The 18,014-nt window shown below is 40.4% G+C and overlaps 1 protein-coding gene across 7 annotated transcripts in view; it reads right to left on the reverse strand.

Annotated features, from left to right (window-relative positions):
- Window positions 1-18,014, reverse strand: part of DMD (dystrophin) — a 2,248,143-nt gene that overhangs the window by 191,017 nt on the left and 2,039,112 nt on the right. For all 7 annotated transcript variants that reach the window (XM_059157899.1, XM_059157902.1, XM_059157904.1 and 4 more), the window contains exon 62: window positions 16,773-16,833. In XM_059157899.1, coding sequence (XP_059013882.1) covers window positions 16,773-16,833 — 61 coding nt within the window. The remainder of the gene's footprint in view (window positions 1-16,772; window positions 16,834-18,014) is intronic.

Consider the following 18,014-nt stretch of genomic DNA (forward strand, 5'->3'; position numbering starts at 1 on the left):
TTCCAGCTGCATGTTGGGTCCCCAGTCAGTGCCCAAACTTAATAGATCCAAACCCAATCAGCTCTAGGATTGCCATGTAGAGGGGTGGCTCTCTGGTTGGTAAGCTCATTCTTTCGTTGAGATTCTATGTTTGTGTGATGCTGCTGGGGGCAAAGAGTGGCCAATGGGTACTACTGGAGACCAAAAGCTCTCCCGGTCACCCACTGGTGCTGTTCCTGGTCTCTAAGACAGATCTCTTGTTTTCCCCCACCAACCCCACTCATCCTCAGGTATGTATTCCCGCCAAAAGCTGAGGAGACCTCTGCACTTGTTCACTTTCCCTTAGTCCTGAACCCTAAGGTGTCAGCAAGACTTGGTGATGGCTTCTAAAACACACTTCCCAACTCCTCCTCCCGATCTTCACTCCTACTGTTATTGAATCTAGGGCTTTCCCTACACCTAACTGGTCTGTCTGTCTCTACTCTGGCCCCTCCTGTTTTCTCACCCCCACCCTCCATGGCCCACCAAGGAAAATCACACAGCAGTTAGCTACAACCTGTCCATCCAGTCTGTTCTCAACCTGTATGATAACGAAGCCCCAGCAGAAAACAAAACAAACCAAACACCTCCATCAGCCTTTACCTGGGACACTGAGAAAAGTCAGTGTTTATATTTCAAAGATTTACCTTCTTGGGGTTGCAGGAAGAGTGTACTCAGGACTCAGCTTCGAGAGCCATCTTGCTTACACACCAGATACACTTTGCTACTGTGGACCAAGCTGCAAGTAAGTCTACTTTCTACTGCGAGCACTAGAATAGACATACACATGAAACATATGGTCTAACAAAATGGTTTTTTGTTGTTGTTGCTATTCATAGTTGTATGATTTGAACTCTCATGGAAGACGATCTGAGGAAGTCCCAGACAGGTAGCCATTTAAAGGACTATCTTCTTTCTTTGAAAAGGATACGGGAAGCTTGGAAATTGGAAAAATAGACTCACTGGAGCACTCAAATCAAGTATCAAGAACTGCCCAATTTAGAGTTTATCTGAAATTAGTTTTCAAATTTGAAAACACTGGATTCAATTATATCTTTATAGTGTCTATTAGATACTAGGAGTGGCTTACATATCTTCTGATTGTCTTAGAAGCAGAAGCGATGCTACTGTCCTCAGGGTCACCCCTTATATTCCTAGAGTAATGAGTAACACAATTCTGTCAGGGCACCCTAACATAGTAAGTTCCCCCTTATCCACAGGGCATACATTCCAAGCCCTCATATACTATGTTTTTTCCTATACATACATACCTATGCTAAAGTTTCAAGTATAAATTAGACACAGTAAGATATTAATGACAATAACTAATAATAAAATACAACAATTATAACAATAAGCTATAATATACATTATGTGAGCGTCCTCTAAATATCCTATTGTACTGCACTCCTTTCTTCTTGTGATGTGAAATGATAAGATGCCTAACGTGATGCACTGAAGTGGGGAGAACCATGTAGACACTGTGGTATAGTGTGAGGCTACTCCTGACCTTCTAACAGTACATCAGAAGGAACATCTCCTGCTTCCAGCCCGCGGATGGCTGCAGGGAACCAAAACTGTGTAATGTGAAACCAGGGAGGAGGGTGGGGACCTAGTGGACATAGTATTTTATCAGACCTACAGAATTTGCAGCTTTAGATACTTATGCTTAAATTTAATCTCCTAGGAGGTGTTTTTTTTTTTTTTTTTAATTTCACCTCTGCCCGTAGTTCAGGGTTTTATATCCCAAATGAAATTTTCCAGATTTCTTTAGGTGTGTTATTAACCTATACAACAACCACCATCTGTTTACTGGAGCCGCCACTATTAATGATCTTTGTCATTATTTTACCATGTCTCTATTTGTAGTTTGCAATCCTAAATTGACAGAGTACTCTGAATAAATTCTGAAGCCCATAGGATCAAGCCTGAGACTCTGAATAAAGTTACCTGCTTGGAGAAGAATATCCAACAACCCAAAATACTCTTTTCTTCACTCTCTGTTTCTAAAACGTGGTGAGAAAGGTGTTTGTTCACTACAGAACTAGAGGTTATTTGGATAAAAATATTGCTGGTCTGGGATTCATGCTTCCCCAAGCAATATTGATTTGCTGGGAGATTTTTTTTCCCTCCTGTTCCTACTCAGTATTTTTAATTTAAAATATTTTATGTTTATGTTTTTCCCCCCAATGTTTTATTGACTTACTCCTATATTTTTTCAGGTCACAGCTACCAGTATAAAGGTATGGCCCAGACTGTCAGATATTTCAGCATTCCTCCCTGCTCATCCCATATTCTTCAGAGGTGGCTATTTTTATACATTCTATTAGACAGCGGGATTTTTAGGTTTTAATTTTAAAGAAATGTTCCACATCTGAGCCCTCTGATATACTCTGAGTTACAGTTACAGCTACAGTCAGATAACTTCTCAGGAAAAATGACTTTGTAGTTTGAACATGTTTTCTCCATACCTTCCATATTAATTTTTTTCCAGTTCACAAGTCAAAACAAGATTACCATGCTTTGAATCTACCAACCACTAGAGAAGGATCAGACTTTCACCCCAACATTGAGCTGCTTCCTTTCAGCTTATACATCTTCTTCTCAAGCAATACATTCAAGGACTTGGAATATAATTGGCAATTTTGCTGATGATGAACGAGACTGAGCAGTGTACAGACGACTTTTGCTCCTCTGCGGTGCTTACAGTAAAAAGAAACGGCTTGGCAGCTGAGTGTACGAAATATGAAGTTAGATAAACAACTCTTAGCTCCTTAATAATGAAGTCGACTTAAAAACATACAACAGGATGACTCTTCCCCTTACCAAAAACAAAACCAAACCGCATTTGAAAGAAAACCTGGCTCTCTTTTCACCAACATTTGACACTTATGCAATTAATCTAATTTGAATGCACTTGTTAATGACGTCTAACATTGAGCAGGTCTTTCCTTTCCCACCGGATGCCACTGTAGCTCTGCCTCAACGTCTCTCTTAGACTCCACGCACGTACCTCAGCCCAACTTCTTTCAAATTATTTTAATATTAAGACATAGGCTTCTGTGCCCTCACGGAACAACCTCGGCTTCTGAAGGCAGCCTGCTCATTTTGATAGGAATAGGATTTGAAGGCATTTTCCTAAGATATCCTCCAAACAGTTTTGGCAAGAGGAGCTACTAAAGAAATACATTCACTTAAAAATACTTTCTCTAAAACAGCAACTTTCAAAAATTTACTGTTTATAGCAGAGTTCAATGAGGCAACCAACTCCATCAAGCATTTCTCTCTGCTTTCCACCCACAAAAATACAGAAAATGAATGAGCTGATGGCTAAAACTGCCTTCAAAATATAACTTAATCAATGAATGCCAGTGAGATTACCTGGAATACAAACATTGTATAGAATGCCTTTAATCTGCTATTATATCTTCCTTTATAAGAATATTTATTGGATCATGACTCAGTTCCCCCAAATGTGCTTATTAATCCTCAAAATCAAAACAAACTATCTAGTATTTATTCTCATTTTTTCTGTGTGAGATAATTGATTGTTACAGGTGACACAAAGATACATAAGGCACAAGCATTGTCAAGGAGTTTAAAGCTTAACTGAGGAGAGGAGGGATCTGAAAATTATCAAAAACATTTCAACAGTTAAACAGTAAAGATGACTTAAGGACTATTTTAAGATCTATCCTAAGGTAACTTCAAAAAAATTGAATGTCATTTATATAATTTTCTTTTAAAAACATTTTTAAAGGAGTTTATTTATTTATTTGAGAGAGAAAGTGTGCATGTGAAAGCAGGGAGAGGAGGAGTGGGAGATGGACAACTAGACACGCCGCTGAGTACAGAGCCTGGCGTGGGGCTTGATCTCAAGACCCTGAGATCACGACCTGAGCTGAAATCAAGAGTCGGACACTCAGGGGTGCCTGGGTGGCTCAGTGGGTTAAGCCTCTGCCCACCCCTGGCCTGCCTCTCTGCCTACTTATGATCTCTGTCTGTCAAATAAATAAATAAAATCTTAAAAAAAAAAAAGAAGAGGGGCGCCTGGGTGGCTCAGTGGGTTAAGCCTCTGCCTTCGGCTCGGGTCATGATCTCAGGGTCCTGGGATCAAGCCCCACATCAGGCTCTCTGCTCAGTGGGGAGCCTGCTTCCCCCTCTCTGTCTGCCTGCCTCTCTGCCTATTTGTGATCTCTGTCAAATAAATAAATAAATAACATCTTAAAAAGAAAAAAGAGAGAGTTGGACACTCAACAGACTGAGCCACCCAGGTGCCCCTAAATAATTTTCAATATAGGGCGCCTGGGTGGCTCAGTGGGTTAAGCCGCTGCCTTCGGCTCAGGTCATGATCTCAGGGTCCTGGGATCGAGTCCCGCATCGGGCTCTCTGCTCAGCAGGGAGCCTGCTTCCTTCTCTCTCTGCCTGCCTCTCAGTGTACTTGTAATTTCTCTCTGTCAAATAAATAAATAAAATCTTTAAAAAAAAAATAATTTTCAATATAGTATTTTATAAATATTTATAACACCTTAAAAATGTATCACAGTTACAAAAATAAGTTATTTCCCTCAGTAGTCTTGATCCTGGCCTTTTCTTAGACATGTAACTTCTGAGACCTGGGGATAACACAGTAAGGGGAAATATTTGGGTCTACTCATCTTATTTTTCTTTCCTTTCTCTCCCTGCAAAGGCAATTTTTAAGTTAAAATAAATATGTATTGTATAGGTATAAAGCACTGAATTTCCTATTGGATTCACATAAATCATAGATTCTTATCTAGTACCGATATTCACTAATGAGTTGAAGGATCATAAGGGAAACACCAGGCATAGATAAAACATTCTTTCCCTGGAGGAACCTGAAATCATCAGACACATGTTTCCAAAATAGCCCTGGTCTTTCACATTCTGGTTTCGTGTTAAGAGAGAAGTCTTCAAAAAATTTATTCAGAAATGGTGACAATGAGAGGAAGCCAGTTCAGTCTCTAAAGGCTTCCATTTGATAGTTTGTTAATGGCAAAAATAGGAAAACGCTTATGTGACTATGCCTCATTTTCCAACGAGTCATCACTCATAAATCCTATATTCCAGATTTATGTACGACAATGTAAAATAGCCAGACCAGGTACATCCTGCTAAAAACATTGTATAGTATGACTTTCAGGTATCCTGCTAATTCAAAGGCCAGTAATGAGATGAACAAGGGGCGCTGTAAGGTCATTTGCATCTTTATAAGGTGGTCTGTTGAGTTGACGTTACACCCCCTCACAACCTCCAGGGAATGAGTCACAGGACTCCTTTTCATATCCTTTTCTTCCCTCCCCTCCTCTGCCCCTTGCCCCTCCTCCTTTCTTGTCTTGCTGTCACTCTTTTTTCCCTCTATCTATAAGGATATTTACACTTTGAACTTTTGCTTATACCTATGATGCTTGGTCCCTTCTGCTCCATCTAGAATTTGTTCTTTTTTGGTAGGATTTTTTTGTGAGGGGAAGAAATTTCCTATAGAACTGATAGAAGTAAGTGAGGAATCAGCATTAACCTGGACTTGTATCTGATAAAGCACTTCTACTTCTGGATTGGTACAGGGTGACTGTATATTCAGACAGGTTTTTCTTAATCTATAGGAAATCGAAGTTATTCTTTATCTTTGAAAATGTACTAATTGTCCCCACTGGTTTGCTGATTTTAAGTCATTATAGGAGAAAGTGTACGAATTCCTTCTTTCCAACCATGTAGTTATGATAATAAAACCCCCAGAGATACCACTCCACAATAAGGTGAGATCTTCTACATGCAGAACATGGGCTGACCCAATGCTCAATGCCTGGGGAAGCCATAACTTATGGCCAGAGGCCATTTGTGTTTGCCTTGTAAGGTAAGAATATAGGCCTGGGATTTATGGGAAAGACGAGACTCCCTTTGTTTCTGGAATGAGGGGATGGTGTCAGATTCAAGGATGTGCTCTAGTGTTGAAAAGGCTCCTGAAGAGCTGTTCTAGTCCACCTGAGTCGACCATGTCCTAACCTCTGAAAAACCTTAGAATTGGAAGTATGAGGAGAAACACATTCCATGGCATCTATCAGATTACCGTTTTGGCTTTACCCTCATCTTAATGAAACCCTGATGGATGTGGCATGATGTGATTCAGAAACTCTTGGGTTGCTCACATTCCATGGATGTAGGATCAAGGTATTGGCTTCATTTTATTTCATGTTGCCCTTTATTGCCAAAAGTGGCAAAGAGAAAATAGGGTCTCTGCAAGAGTGTAGTAGAAGAAGCTGATTGGGCAGGTAAGCCAAGAAAAAAGGACCAACAATGCAACAAAGAGGGGTGCAAATGATGCCCAAGATGGCAGCCACACAGAGCGGGACTGGCCATGCTGGGTTATACTCAGAAGCTGAAACAGCTGGCAACAAGTGAGATGCTTATGTTTATTATTATTTTTTAAAATCTCAGTGGTCTACCCCATTAGTCAAAGTTTTTTCTCCCAACCCTCAACAGCCCTACCACTAAATATGTCTCCACTTGAATCCCTGTGTCCCCCCGCTAAGCTGGTCTCTGCTCTCAGGGGCCAGCAACCACCTCCTTTCCAACTTTGCTGTACCCAGGCAGGGAGCTTCATGCAACTCTGATCCTCTGGAGCAGTAGTGTGGGCAGCGAGGCTAGGGACTGTGGGAGTCCTAGACTAGAGGTAAGCTGGGAGAAAGCCAGCTAATGTCCTAAGTTTGGTGGGAAAGGTGCAAAGCCATGTTGTTATTAGTGTAACTTAAGCCGCCAACCTCTCTGAGTCTCAGCTATGTCCTCTTTACTGGATAATAATTGACAGTGTCATCTTCATAAATGGGGAAGATACAGTTAGTCTATCATTAACACTTAGTAGGCACACATTAAACTTCGCTGTTTTAAAAAAAGACATTTATTTTAGAAGGGGAGAGAGAGAGTACATGTGAGCAGGTGGAGGAGGCAGAGGAAAAGGGAGAGAAAATTTCAAATAGACTCTACACTGATCATGGAGCCTGATGAGAGGCTCAATCCCAAGACCACAAGACCATGACCTGAGCCGAAATCAAGAGTCGGATGGATGCTCAACCAACTGAGCCACCCTGGTGTCCCTACACTTCACTTTTCATCCTGTCTAGATTATATGGACTATAACTTCATAGAAAGCTCAAGTCCAAGGGAAAGTGACCAAACCTAAAGGAAACAGCAACAAAAAATTCCTTCTAAAACAGCAGAGAAGGAAGTTAAAAATTATTCTTCGTGCTTACTATCTGACATGCAGTAGCTTTGGGGACCAAGATGGATGTGCATCAACTGAGAAAGAAAAACAGAAAAAGCAAATGAAAATTTCAGAAAGAGCAGGAAAGCTTCTCCATTTCATCCACCTGGGAGTTAATGATAACACAAAAGCGATGATCATTTGCTGAATGCTGACAGTAGGCTAAGCCACATATATGACCTGTTCTTAGGAGCTTTCCAGACTGCTGAAAGTGAGAGTTTTTTCTTTCTTGTACAGGGGTTTTAAAATTTTGCAATGTGACAGCACTGGTTTTTACAATGCACTCAATTTATTTTTTTTAAAAGAAGAAATTGCATGTGTGTGTGTGCACACAGACATTCTCCTAGAAAGAATTCCTTCTTCCTGCCCACTGTTCTACTCCCAAGCTCCACCCCCTCTCCTGACTCCCCCATCTCACCCCCCAATCCCCTGAAGAAATGGAAGAGTGAATGGGATTTGGAGTTTTCCCGCTGAGAAAGGGACATTTTCTGCAACCAGGCCAATGTTCAAAGGGCTAATGCTCTAAGGAAATTATCCAAAGGGGAGAAGCAGTTCAAGGTTATTAAGTCATTTTCAAATGTTGTCTTGGCTGCAGTTGACCTTTGCGAATGCAACAGGATGCTGCTTCCCAGGGGGACAGGATAAGGAGCGATTAGAGAAGCCTAGGAGAGGCTCAGGAATGTTTGGGAATTCACACATACCCCAAATTATGTGGGAACTCCAAAAATGAAAATAAACTGATTTTATCAAGGACATATTTGTGTCCTAGAAAATATTCTAAACATGTAGCTAATACTGGATCTATCTGTGGAAATGTTTTCCTACACATCCAACACTCAGTATTTAGTAGATGTCAATTAGATTTCGACTCAACTTTCGGAGAAGAGAAGGAAAGCTAATGAATAATACTTATGTGCCAGAAATTAGAATGGGTGTGGGGTTAAGCAAATTGCTCAAATAACAGGTCAGGGTATGATAAAAATGGGCTTCCAACACAGATTTATCTGATGTGAGAGCCTGTGTTTTTTCCCCACATGATTATGGAAGAAAGTATATGTTTAAGAATGTTAGAAAAAGAAAAGGAAGGAAGAGCTGGAATGATGCATACTTTTCTTCTTTTGGGGCAACGGACCTAAATATATTTTTATGCACACTCTCCACATTCCCGAAAGTGCCACGAATGAGGCAGGGGACACTTAACACTGATTCAGTATAATACAATAGAGCTTCTGGCCTGTATTCAACATTCTATTTCAGTTCCCATGTATATATGTCTTTGTATCTGTGCTGCCAACTTTAAGCATTACCCACAGTATACAGAATGTTACAAAACTCTTCTTTTTTTAAAAAAAAGATTTTGTTTATTTGAGAGAAACAGAGAGCAAGATGGGGAGAGGGCCAGAGGGAGAAGCAGACTCCCTACCAAGCAGGGAACCCAATGTGGGACTCAATCCCAGGACTCTGGGATCATGACCTGAGCCAAAGGCAGTCGCTTAAGTGACTGAGCCACCCAGGTGCCCTACAAAAATCTTGTTTAAAATAAAAACTTATCAATGCTATTCTCTTAAGATTCAAGACCCACTAGATCCCAACCTGAAAAGTAGGTCCTGTATACAAATGAACACAGCAGTTGATTAATTTAAAGCTCTACTGACCTACTAGAAAACCAAGAATAGGAAAAACAAAAAACAAAAAGCGAAAACCCAGTTCTATCGAAACAAAGAAAGCTAGAACTCAGAGGGATCTTAGGCGTTAGCTAGTTCTGCTCCCTCATTGTTGTTGGGGAAGTTCAGTCCCAGGTGGACTCAGTTATAACCCACATCATATTGTTGGATAAACAGAACAGAATCGAGATCTGAGGACTTGGTATATACCATTCAGACTCGCATGCTAAGGATTTTCTCCCAGGTACCAGCTATAGGAGACATGATTAACTCCATAAAAGACTCAGCATACTTCCTATGATTAAAGTTGATGTCTAGAGGATACAGGAGACCCATTCAGGTGGGACATCTATATTGATACAAAGATGCTAGAAGATTTTCTGAAGGTAAAAGTAGTCAGCAAAGCGTAAGGCATGTGGAATTACTGGTGTAGTTTCCTTCCCTCCTTCAGGTGTCTACTGAGCATGGTCTCTATCAGAGAGGCTCCGTGAAAGAAAAGATTCAAAGTACCTGTCCTCATGGAGTCTGTTATTTCAGTCAATGTTATACGTTACTGCTTATGAAACTTTCAGGAAAGAGGGCTGTGAGATTTTTTTTTTTTTATGAACCGTTGAGATGTGGAAGATACCAACATTTTCATCTAGCCACAAGGTCTACAAAACCAAAGGTGGGACTCAGCACTTCACAGCCCAATGGAGTCCATTCAATCGCTTCCAGTTAACATCTTAAACTGAGTTGTTTTCATGATTATATCATCAATTATTCATTACTGACTATTCCTTCATTGTGGTTCCAGAGCTTAATGAGACTGGGCTAATGTGACCTTTGGAACCATCAAACTGTGGAGGAGAAAGCCCAGCAGAGAAGACTGACCTCTGGGTTATCTTTGTGTACTAAAGCCTTTTGAAAAGTCACAGCACCAGGCTTTTGGCAGCCATTTCGCAAATTTAATTACCCACAGATATTCACCAGCATCCTCAAAGATTGACAGCTGAAATTAGAAAGCTGATTCTGTTACATCCACTCCCTATTATCAATGGTACTAAACAGTAAAGTAAAAAAAGGGTTTAATATTGTTTGTCCTTTATCCTGAAAAGATTGATGGCTCAGTAAGAATTCTCAAGGGTGATCTGAAGATCCATTTTCATTCCTCTGGAAAATTGTTAAGTACAATTTTTATTTCCAAGTCAATATTCATAAAATCAGAGAATGTCAGGGCTGGAAGTGACATGCGGTATTGTGTGATTCAGCCTCCTTAGATGACGGATGGAGAAACTGAGGCCCAGAGACTATAAGTGATTCACCTGTGGTCTAATAGCTAGTTGAGGGGCACCTCACTGGCTGATCTCAGGGTTCTTGAGTTTGAGCCCACATTAGGTGTAGTCATTACTAAATAAATAAAACTTAAAAAAAATTGCTGGTTGATAGCAAGGCTAAAATTAGACTTCAAGTCTTCCTTTAAAAAAAAAAAGATTTTATTTATTTATTTGTCAGAGAGAGAGAGTGAGCAAGCGAGCAGACAAGCAGGTAGAGCCAGAGAGAGAGAAGTAGGCTCCCTGTGGAACAAAGAACCTGATGTGGGACTCGATCCCAGGACCCTGGGATCATGACCTGAGCTAAAGGTAGCAGCTTAACTGACTGAGCCACCCAGGTATCCCAGCTTCAAGTCTTCTGATGACTGCTCTATCTACTCGTTTTGTAGAGCGTATACCTCTATCAATCTTAACCAGTGCTTAAATGGAATGCCAGAAGACCACCATCATTCCTAGAAGAGTGAGGTGTCAGGAATGAGCCCTAGGGGACTATTTTCTAAGTTAGGTATCATAATCCAGTGTTCTTTATTATAAGAACCCATCTCAGTCTCAGAAAATGTATCCACTGCAAAGCAGCCAGCACAGATACTTAGCATAGTGGTCACTATTAAACCTGAGACATTGCTAACTGCTCCTTCCTCTCTATAAACACAGGTACTGAAATAGTGAGCAAGAATTCAAAGGAATAAATAAACTCACCCAAACTTGAATCAGAGCAACTCCTGGCACAAATAATAGGGAGCTAGAGCAAGAACAAGGGCAAGATATGCTTTAAATGGGGGGTGGGGGGTGGATTTGGAATCTGAAAAATTGCCCAGAAAGTAGTAATCAAGGCACTATGGTACAGAGGAAGGTGGTGTCAAAACTTAGATGCTACTGGAAGTAGGGAGCATGGGCGCTTACACTTAGATCAAGTTTCACCAGTTTAATCGAGAATAGAGCAGCAGGATACAAGAAGACACAAACACCAAAAGACACATCTAGGCAGACGGCCACAATTCCTTGCAAAATGTCAAATACTGGTACCAGGAGAGCCATAGGAATGGTAGCCATAGAAGATAGTAGAGTCAGGACATCAATGGGTCATTTTGGCAAGAGATACCATAACAGTAATAAGAAATGTTGCCTGGAGCAACTGCTGGCTTCAGTCAAGGAGGTTTTATATTGCATTTGGCTAAACAGGAATCACCAGGGAGTTGTGAGCAGCTCACATGCAGTAGGTGGCTGCAGAAACACGCCTGTGATTGAGGGCAGAGAGAAGGGCAGATCAAAGTCATTTAAGCAATATAGACAACGTCCCAAATGACCTGCAGGAAAAGAGAGACGCTCCCATGGACCTGAGCTGCTTCCTGAGCATGGCATGTAAAAGAGGTGAACAGTTAGCACGTTCCCCAATACCCATTTTTTGCTGTCCTGTGAAGTGCATCAGAGATACTGAGACAGGGAACCTGTTGGAATCGCTTCCTGGTGGTCCAGTCAGCAGGCTGATTACTGGGTTTCTGTAGTGACCATCTCCTGGTTTTTTAGCCACAGCGGGGTCTTTGAAAGAGGAAAGGACCAGCTTGTGTGAAGCCCAAAGCCTTCCTAGGGACCAGCTGGCAGAAACAGAAGATCAAACCCTTCAGCCGGTATTAGAGAAAAGTAGTAGGAGACCCATCTTCCGGCCAGAACTAACATAAGTAGAACCAGCTATGACATCAATTGATTTCTCCATCTCTCACCAATGGGAGATGGCAAGGAGCCTTTCCTTTCTTCATGAGTGAGCCGAGACTACAGACAATGCTAACAAATTTAATAACCAATATTTGGGCCATCCCAATTACAACTTCCCAAGGAAGATGTAACAGAACTGGAAGAGAGCCAGGGAAAAGCAGATAAGATGATCAAGGGGAAAACTTCTCTTTTATTCAAGGACAGACTAAGAACCTAAAAAGGATTAGAATGTCTCAGACTGGGAAGATGAAAGTGAAGAGGTGTTGTAAGGGATTGTGAGATCGACTTGGGATAAATACCGTTGTCGTCACTGAATTCCGCAGTACTTACTGGGGCCACCCCTTGAGGTTCCAAAACGTACAGTGAAGAGAAACTGCAGTATACCTTTGTTTCTTTACCCAGAAATGAGCAGATTCATGGAACTCATTCTTCCGAGGACAAGGTTGAAGAGGAAAATGGACAAAGTAAGACACTACTAGACAAACCCCACGTCAACTGATTTATGATGGATTATTAAGATACGGTCAGGATGTATCCTAATTTTTTAAAATGAAAACTATTAGGTTAACTGATGAATAGTTGCTGGTATCTGTATGTGGGACAGGGTTCTGGGCTAGTTGCCCTGCTGGTCTGACCCAGTGTGCTATTTCTTATGCTCTTATTATGTCATCTACGCGGGAACATGCTGCATGCAAGGTGGGGATTCCTAAATTCTTTTGACAGTCCAGAACACAGAAGAATAATTTTCTAACTCATTAAGAAAGCAAGAGAGTCCCAGCTCTTGGCTCCGTTCGGTTTGCCCATATGGGAGTATGCAACATAAAAAGGTGAAAGAAATCCTAACAGAATGCAGCAGCTGGTTAAAGGCTATTATATTGAAATTTTCATGAGTTTGACAGTAGGCCAAAAAACTACAAAATGGCAGAGAGTGGAAAAGGCAGTTGTAACAGGTTGAACATTGTTGGTGATTATTTTTTCAGGGGCAATGAAAGTTGTAATCAAATAACCTGAAAGAGATGCTGGCAGGAATAAGAGAGCCCCAAGGGAGAGAGAATATGAAAACTGTAACAATGATGAATGCTATGAACTAATAAACTAGACAAACATGTAGTTTGAAGTATCAAAATCAAGATTCTTAGCATCATATGAAAAGCTGGTGTCAGGATGCAGGCATAAACACCGCCTGATTTGTAAGCTAGAGCACAAGATGCCAGTAATGACTTACAACCTCAGGCACGAGTACACAACTCAACAGCTAACTGGAACGGGGTTACTGGTGTGGAAACCTCTGCTTATTTAGGTGATCAGTTTATTCCAGCACTGAAAAGGAAAAATTATTAAGTATTAAAAAAAAAAGATTCCGGGGGCGCCTGGGTGGCTCAGTGGGTTAAAGTCTCTGCCTTTGGCTCAGGTCATGATCTCAGGGTCCTGGGATCGAGCCCCACATTGGGTTTTCCGCTCTGCGGGAGGCCTGCTTCTTCCTCTGTCTCTGCCTGCCTTTCTGCCTACTTGTGATCTCTGTCTGTCAAAAAAAATAAATAAAATCTATTAAAAAAAAAAAAGATTCCAGGTGTGGGGGGTACCTGGGTGGCACAAGAGGTTAAGAGTCCGACTCCTGGTTTCAGCTCAAATCTGATTGCAGGGTCGTGTGACTGAGCCTGGAGTCAGGCTCTACGATCAGTGTGGAGTCAACTTGGGTTTCTCCCTCCCTCTCCCACTGCCCCTTCCTGTCCATGCACAGACGCATGCTCTTTCTCTCTAAAATAAATGAAAAAATCTTAAAAAAAAAATCAAGAGAAGACATCTTGCTTTGTGCCTGGAAATGTGTGCTTAAAACTCATAAATGCAAGTTGAGATAAGGTAACAAAGAGGAAGGACAAGGTGGGGACTGGTTGAAGTAATGTCATTATTAACTTATTAGTATTGTGATTTGTGGAAAGGTAAGACATCTTGAATTACACATGGTATTAGCCAGTGCATGAAGTCTACTGAACTTTGTCCATCAAAGTAGTTGTTTATGAAAAGAATCTTTCAGACAACAGTAATGTGTAATAATAAATTACAAATGACACTAGTCATCTATTTGTTGATGATGTTTATTTTCTGAACATGTATTCTCCCTACACTAGTTTAACATTTTAGAGGTATATTTAAGAAATTATATAATCTCTAATTTCAAATAGATTTTAATTTTCAGAGATAAGGGACATCCAGAAAGCTTCAGAGGTATTTCTCAGCAGTTATATAATTCCTCGTTCCTAGAAAGTGATCCTTTCAGAGGGTTTAAGGTCTCCAGATTCCCCTTTCTACTGACTTTTTTTTGTCTATTGCTCTGTCTCCTACCAGTAAATCAGGCAGAATGATAGTTCTAAATTAAACATCAAGATTTGAGCATTTTAAATGGTTACCTGGAGAAACTAGAGCAGGCTGAGGGAGCATATCTGCAGTTAATCAAACAGTGGAAAAATAAAAACAGAATTCGTATGTTTTTTTAAAAAATAAGAATTTATATTATGTTAATGATTGCAATAAAGAATTTTTAAAAATAAAGAGAAGCTTCTGGAAGAAAAGCTGAGATTATAAGTTTCTGGATTGGGGCAAGACCAATCAATGAGTCCTACTCGAAGCCCTTAGAGATCACCAAATCTAACTTCTTATTTTATGAATGAGACACTAAGGTCTGCAAAGGCTAAGTGACTTGCCCAAGGCCACATCACCAACTCATGACAGAGCCAGGACCAGAACTGAAGTTTTCTTGTTTCCCGTTCTGTGCCCTTATTGATATTGCCACCATGATCTTCAAGTCAGCAAAGGAGCACTGGACAAAGAGAGGGTAGCTGCTCTCTGATTCCACCAAGGAGCATCAAGAGACTAGTTCTGGGGGCAGTGTGGGGGGATTTACAGGTTTTCTTTAATGTGTCTCCTCTTTAATTTTGGACTGAATTTATGTTCATCACCACAGAGCAATGATCTGGGGTCTTTTGTAGTGGGTGTAACATCAGGGAGAAGATGAATATGTAGGGAAAGAACATTGGCAGGGTGGGGGCAGGGGGAACACTAGGAATCCCTGTGAGATACTTCATAAGCCCCAAACAGGAATAGTCTGCAGAATAACGGCTTGAAGAAGCCATGGGTTTTCAGGTCATCCTCCAACCTCGGCTACAAAAGAAGAATCTTTGCTTAGTAAAGACCATCTCTTCATCTATCAGAAAGGACCCGGATAAAGTGACAGCTTTATAAACAGGCTAAAGAAGGAGTAGTTCCCTAACACCTTAGTGATGAAAATTTGTGAAAATCGAGACACTGGAGATGACTGGGAGGAGCTTAAATTAAGTGTTTTGCAAACTATACAGTGGATGTAAAGCCATACAGGGCGTGTCTAAATCAATTTACTGTTTAATAACCCAGGTGATGTAAAATAGGTATTAAAATATGTAGAGTGACTGAATAACTACACAGAATAAAAAAACTACAATACAATTTAAAAAGAAGAACAATAAAAAGCAGGATCGAAGCAGATTGAAGAAGAATGCTTAAAGGTAATTTTGCTGGTAATTTTAGCATGAGTTGACTAGCCATCCTTCTTCAGGGAATAAAGAATTAGGTATTGTAGCCCAGGTTAACGTCTCATTTCAGAAATACATTGATTTGTGAATATGCAGATTAGCCACAATAAATGCTCCTTTCGGAATGTGATACCTTGTCTGGAAAAATTTAATAAGACAAAGTCTTCCTAAAGGATGTGTTTCTCCTTGAAGAGCCCAAAGCATTCCTTTTCCCTCATTCTTCTGGGTTAACACAATTGAGGCATGCAATCTAATTTCTGCAGAACTGTAATAATGAAGATCTAGGATTGCCGATATTGCTTTAGACCTGAACTTTGAAGAACTGATGGGCAGCGGAAGTACAGAGAGTGACTCGATAAAACATGCGAGGCAGGAACAATGGGAACATGCGAAGTATTTTTAGTCAGACTCCGGGTAGAAGCAGGTTCAAAGACTTTAGTTGGTACTGAAGATTATTTCATGAAGCCGATGAAATTAAATTGTTGAGACGGCGGATTCAAAGTGAAATTGAAGTTGAACTCTATTGCACAATCAATGGGAAACTGTTAAGGTCTCCTCATGACTCCATATCTTCCCTCCTCTCCTTTCCACATCGACGCCATGTATCATAATTTGTATTTCACACAGCAGCCTGCAGATGGTGCTTCTAAGCACCTGTATTCCTGTGACTGACATAAATGGCCCCAGAAAACAGTATCATTCTGTTGTCATTATGTGAAAAACGCTGAGTGCTCTGTACAGAGAATGAACACCTCAGCTCCACACATCTGGGCCCGCCACAGACTGCCTTTAGGGGACATGAACTATTTATTCACCTAAAACATTTTGTGTACATTGAGCTGAAAAAGCATCCATCTTTGCCGAAAAAGAAACGTGGGCAAACCCCCAAATAAATGAAACTGTCCTTACATACTCACTCCCACTACCAATAATATTATCTGCAGCTCTTTGTTTGATTGTGGAAAATCCACACCACCCCGATCACAAAACACGACACATGCGCTGCGTCAAACAGGTTTTCCTAAAGGCAGCTCCCCATTGCATCAGCACATTTTCAGGGGTAATTTTAGCATGAGTTGACTAGCCACGCTTACTGGGGGAATAAAGAACTGGGTATTATAGGCCAGGTGAACGCCACATTTCAGAAATACATTCATTTATGAATGTGCAGATTAGCCACAATAAATGCTCCTTTAGGAATGTGATGCTGCGGACTTACTTGATATAGTAGGGCACTTTGTTTGGTGAGATGGCTCTCTCCCAGGGACCCTGGACAGAAGCTGAAAGAGAGAAAAAAAGAGGCAAGGAGGTCAATTTAACCACAAACAGGAAAGACAACATTAATCTCCAGAATTACAATTTTACACTGATACTGGTCTGTTTGCTCAGTTGCCCATGAAGACAGGACGGATTAACCTGCTGTTCTGAAGTTTCTGTCCTAATCTAAGTGAAATTGAACTCATTCAGGCACAAAGATAAATGCAAAGGAAAAAAAAAAACCATTTCACCGCTAAACCTATAGAACAGATAAGAAATGGAGTGAGGCGACTGATGTGTGCTCTCTTATGTGTCTCCACTGGGTGCTTTTCTTATAACACTTCCTGTTGCTGCTTCTCAATATCTTTTACTATTTGATTGACTGGGTTTTATTAGTTTAGCAGCTGAAACATCCCTATGTGACAGAGTTACATTCTAAGTTAGTGAAGTTAAAGCACTACACTTATCATTCTGATGGTCTTGTTTGCGTCTTTGGTTTAAACAGAATCCAGTCTCATCGACCAAAAATACATTTAATTGATGCCACAAAATGTCAGCTGACCAGCATGATCTTATTGGAAAAAACCAACCAAAATCGAGAGAGTGGCACCCGATAGCAGAGTATAAAAAAACTTTTGTTGTGACAAGTGATGAATCCTATAGGTGAAATTAAATTGCACATACTGGGAATTTGTTTTATAACGACTATATTATGTATTAATCAAATCAATCATCTTTAAATTGTATTTTAAATGCTTACATTGTCTGGGTTTTTCCTTTCCCAGAGATGAGCTCTAATAACACCTTTCCTATACTGTTTAATCTTATGGTTTTTTTTTTTCTTTCTTCAAAACAAAATAATCATGTTAGGATGCACTATGCTATTTCCTCAGCAATGAAATCTTCCTCCTGAAAAGAGTTTTTATGAAACTGGAGTTTTAAGAGGCAAAGAATATCACTGGAATACAAATACAAGAAGCATGCTTATTAACATCTAGCAATTTTATGTGTATGTCCATTTTTCCCTGAATTTTCATCCTGCTTATAATTTGCAGCCCAGCTGATGCTGACCATCATTTCCTACTATGAAAAGCTTCCTTCTAAATTAGTCTCACAGTAAATTCACTCCACAGTATATTGAGATGTAAGAAAACATCAAAGCTAATATATCCTTGACTACACTGTATAATATGAAAGAACAGCT

Source organism: Mustela lutreola, chromosome X (assembly GCF_030435805.1).
Source record: "Mustela lutreola isolate mMusLut2 chromosome X, mMusLut2.pri, whole genome shotgun sequence".
NCBI classification, from domain to species: domain Eukaryota; kingdom Metazoa; phylum Chordata; class Mammalia; order Carnivora; family Mustelidae; genus Mustela; species Mustela lutreola.